Below are 3915 nucleotides of genomic sequence, written 5' to 3'. Positions count from 1 at the left end.
GCTGTCCCCCAGGAGCGAGTTGGGCCAGCCCAGCCCCTTCCCCGTGGTCAAGTGCAAGAACGTGTACCTGCTGCCAGGTGAGCGGGGGCGCGGAGGTTGTACACCGTGAGTTTGTTGTGCAAATACGTGGTGAAGTGTGCCAGGTTTTGCCTGGTTGCACGCTCATCTGCGCATGAGGGTGTAAAGGGGTGGCGGTGCAATGCGCAGGCCCTGCTCGTGCGGCGCTCGCCACCCCTCGAGGCAGCCCTCCCACCACAACCCCTAGGCTTCCCAAGCCATTCCGATCCCCCACTCGCGCCCGGGGCCCCAGGGGTTCCCCACCTGCTCCAGAAGAAGTGGCACACGATCCGCTCTGAACTGGAGACTATGGCCACCCTGAACCCCTTCGGCAACAGGTGTGTACATTCCCTCACTCCCCTCCAGAGCCTCTAGCAGAGCGGAAGCCACCAGGCGCACGGTGGCCTGGCATGGCACACAATAGAATGGCTCAGCGTGGTTCGGAGTCCTGCGCTAGCATGCGCACGCCGCCCATTTTGCCTCAATGTAATCTTGGGTCGCTCAATGTAATCTTGGGTGTCAAGGCTTCAGTGCGGTGACGAGCACACTTCTCCGCACGCCCTTGCCTGACCCCAGCCACACATACACACACACGCACACACACACACATACACACACACACACACACACACAACCACCCCAGGGTGTTCCGCCTTGACCTGTACGATGAGGCGGCGGTGGCGCCCCTGCTCGACACGCTGGCAGGGGAGTGGGGCGGCGAGGTGGCCATCGGCTCATACCCCGTGAGCCTCCCATGCCGTCGGCGGTCCCCCTTGCCCTTGTCGTTTACAGACTTGTATTGTTGTCCAAAACGTTACCGCTTGGATGTGTTTGTTGCAGCTCATACGGCTGGGAGTTGAGCGGCAGGCCGGTTGGCGCAGGCCTGCACACCCTGATGCCAGAAGGCGCGCTCCATGCATCCGCCGCGCCCCCGCCCGCGGCGCCCGGCTGAACGCACCCTCCAACCCGGCGCATGCACCCCCACCGCGCCGCACCCTAACAAAAACCAGGTCACGAACCAGCCAGACGGCGCGCGGCTGCTGCTGACTCTGGAGTCCAAGCGCACCGACTCGCTCACGCCCGCGGCGGAGCGCCTGAAGGAGCTGCTGCCAGAAGGGGCGCTGATAGGGGAGCAGCGGGACGTGACGCGGCTCACCCTGGACAGCGTTAAGAATCCCTAACATGGGATCATCGTATAATCAGTTTGCGCTTATTATGACAAGAACTGGCCACTATGTGTGCTGCTGGTCAAGTCGGGGGGGGGGAACCAGCGGGCTGTATCAAGCTGGTGTTGGGTGGGTATTAATGCTGCTGGCAGGCCAGGGGCCTCGGTCGTCGGCGATAGGTAGTGAGTTCTATACCGCAGACTGGCACGCCAGGCCTGGCTAGATTGAGTGAAGGTCCAGAGTCGGATGCTGGCAGGCACTATGCCCGTGTAGTGGCTTATCAGGCCGTGCAACCACCTGCCCATGCCGCGTTGTGAGTGCGAAGACACAGGGTTGGGAAGGGGGGTCTGGCGGCGGAATCGTCATTGTGATGCATTTAGAGGTCAAGCAACAGGAGAGGGGGGCGGACGCTGAGGGACATGCCTGAGTCAATGTGCTTAGACCTGCGCAACCTTGGACAGTCAGTATGTGCCAGCGGACAGCGGGGCGAACCCCTGCCATCGACACGTCCTTGCTGCAGGGGCCGCTTGGTAACAAGGCATGAACGACGCGCATGCGGCAGCAGTGCGGTACGTATGCAGTGTGCGCGGGCCAGTGATCAAGTGCTTGGCAGCAAGGTGTGTGAATGGAACGCAGCGCATGTGAAAGCATGCGAGTGCCATTGACCAAGCTGGATACCATACATGATTCTTTGCCAATTTCAGTAACAGTAACAACAGTCGATTACACATTTGAATTCAGCACACAATTTCGACGATCTCGCGATCTGCCCTTGACGCGAGCAGCAGCCATGACCAGGCCAGCACCACCAGAGGTGCACACCACGCTTTGGGACATGGAGTACGCCATATGCCGTGAGCGCTTTGCAGGGCGAAGCAAGGACGCGCCACTAGCTGCTGCTGCTACAGTACGCGCTGCTGCCAGGCCACGCACGGCAGCCACGCTGCACCTAGCATGCTGCAAAAAGGCTGGACAACAAAAAGTGCATGAAAGATATAACACAATTGAAATTGTGTCGAGCCGAGCTGGATCCCCACATGCTCCACACACCCCGCCCCTCCCAACTCCGCTGCCGAAACCGCCAGCCGCCCCTAAGCGGGTGATGGACCAGCTTCAGGGCATCTTCGCCGGCATCTCTTCAGCCACAGACCTGCTGGTGGTGCCCACCTGCCAGCACGCCACCCTTGACCTGGTCAAAACGGGGGAGGCAGTAGATGACGAGAAGGACCGGCTGCTCGAGCGCGTGAGTGCCGTTTCGAGGTCCATGCGACGGCTGTCAACGGCAAAAGAGCGGTGCCAAGACCCATCCCGCTTGATGCACAGCACGCACGTCCTGGCCTTATGTGGCACCACTCCTGCCGGGCGCGGTCGCCTGCGGTTGCTTGCCTTGCGGCCGTGGGGCTGGGGCCTGCTATGAGACATGCTGCAGCTGGAAGGGCACTCCGCTTGCGACTCTTGACAGCGATCGGGCACCGATCTCGATCTATAACCCCCGATGGATCGCTTGAGACACCAGGTAGGTTACCGCGTCCCACCTACAACAGATGGCGCCGATTGCATGCTCCAGCGCTCCCGCTCCCCTGCACCAACACACGGTGCGCGCTCGTACGTGCATCAACACAGTTCATGAAGTGGGCGGTGGCGGTGTGCGCCCGGCTGTTGGCCGCCGGTCACTGGTGTGATTACATCGACCCCTGCAGTGGCCTGCCGGTGGGTGTGCGGTGGCGGGCGCTCGCGCGCAAGATTCTGCCAAACAATTCAATCAGCAACTCGAGTTGACCACTCCAAGGGGGCACCACGCCTGCAACTGCCTGCGGGGGCTGTGCGGAGGCGGCCAGCCTCTGCAAACCCGGCTGATGTGCTTACCATCGGGCAGAGCCGACTTGCTTTGCCCCGATTACTCAACCAACCAGTGAAACACACTACTTTCGATTGCCAGATGATCCACCAGGAGAGCCAGACCCCCTATTCAGAGGTCGAGGGTCTCTCCCTGCTGCTGGGCTACAAGACGGCCAACGCCGGCTGCTGCAAGGTGGGGCGCCCAGGAACATTCGTTGGCACAGATCGGGGCCTCCTGGGCCAGCAGACCCCACTGCCCGACTCCGGCTGTTAAACGCATGGAGGCGCAGTCCAGCCGGCGCAGCGCGCAAGCCTAGCATCTTCCTCGCCGGCTCGTGCTTGCCGGGCCATGCGGCAGACCTGCCCGCCGCGCGCCCTGGCCCTGACTGCACGCGGCTGCCGGATGGCTGCCCTGTGCTCAAGCGGCACGACCTGCATTCTCATGGCTGCCGCACCCCTGCCTTGCCACTTCTACCTGAAACCTGAAACCCTTAGGTGGTGCTGCACCCCAAGTGGGGCACTTCTGTGTACCCCGCAACGCTCTTCGCGCGCGCCCCTTTCGAGGCGCTGCAGGCGGCGATCAAGGGCGCGGAAGAGCACCTGCGCGCGGCGGACGGCAGCGGCGGCGGCAGCTGACGGGACCGTGCGGCTATGTAGCTTGTACTGCTGCGCACCGTGTACAGCCTCGTACTGGACGGCCATGTTTGTTTTAAGGCCACCCGTCAAGGCCACCTACAACGGGTGCTTCATTCGCCCGCTCGCGCATGGGCAGCGCGTGGCGCGCGCCCCCTCCTGGCTGGTTGCAGGCTGGCGGCGAGTGGGGCTGGGCGTAGCTTTGGCCCCTTCATGAACT

General features: G+C 62.4%; 2 protein-coding genes across 2 annotated transcripts; both read left to right on the top strand.

Moving 5' to 3' along the window:
- Positions 1-366: 366 nt before the first annotated feature.
- MNEG_13647 (hypothetical protein) lies at positions 367-1238 on the top strand (the record flags this gene model as incomplete). Its single annotated transcript, XM_014037882.1, has 3 exons — positions 367-395; positions 701-800; positions 1068-1238. 3 exons carry the CDS (start codon positions 367-369, stop codon positions 1236-1238), a joined length of 300 nt encoding a protein of 99 aa, XP_013893336.1.
- A 1087-nt stretch (positions 1239-2325) lies between these two features.
- Positions 2326-3698, top strand: MNEG_13646 (hypothetical protein; the record flags this gene model as incomplete). The annotated part of the gene is made up of 4 exons (XM_014037881.1): positions 2326-2466; positions 2847-2933; positions 3163-3255; positions 3558-3698. 4 exons carry the CDS (start codon positions 2326-2328, stop codon positions 3696-3698), a joined length of 462 nt encoding a protein of 153 aa, XP_013893335.1.
- Positions 3699-3915: the final 217 nt, after the last annotated feature.

This window comes from Monoraphidium neglectum (genome assembly GCF_000611645.1).
Source record: "Monoraphidium neglectum strain SAG 48.87 unplaced genomic scaffold scaffold03957, whole genome shotgun sequence".
NCBI lineage: Eukaryota > Viridiplantae > Chlorophyta > Chlorophyceae > Sphaeropleales > Selenastraceae > Monoraphidium > Monoraphidium neglectum.
The sequence above is the reverse complement of the archived record's forward strand: the minus strand, read 5'-3'. Positions and strand labels throughout refer to the sequence as shown.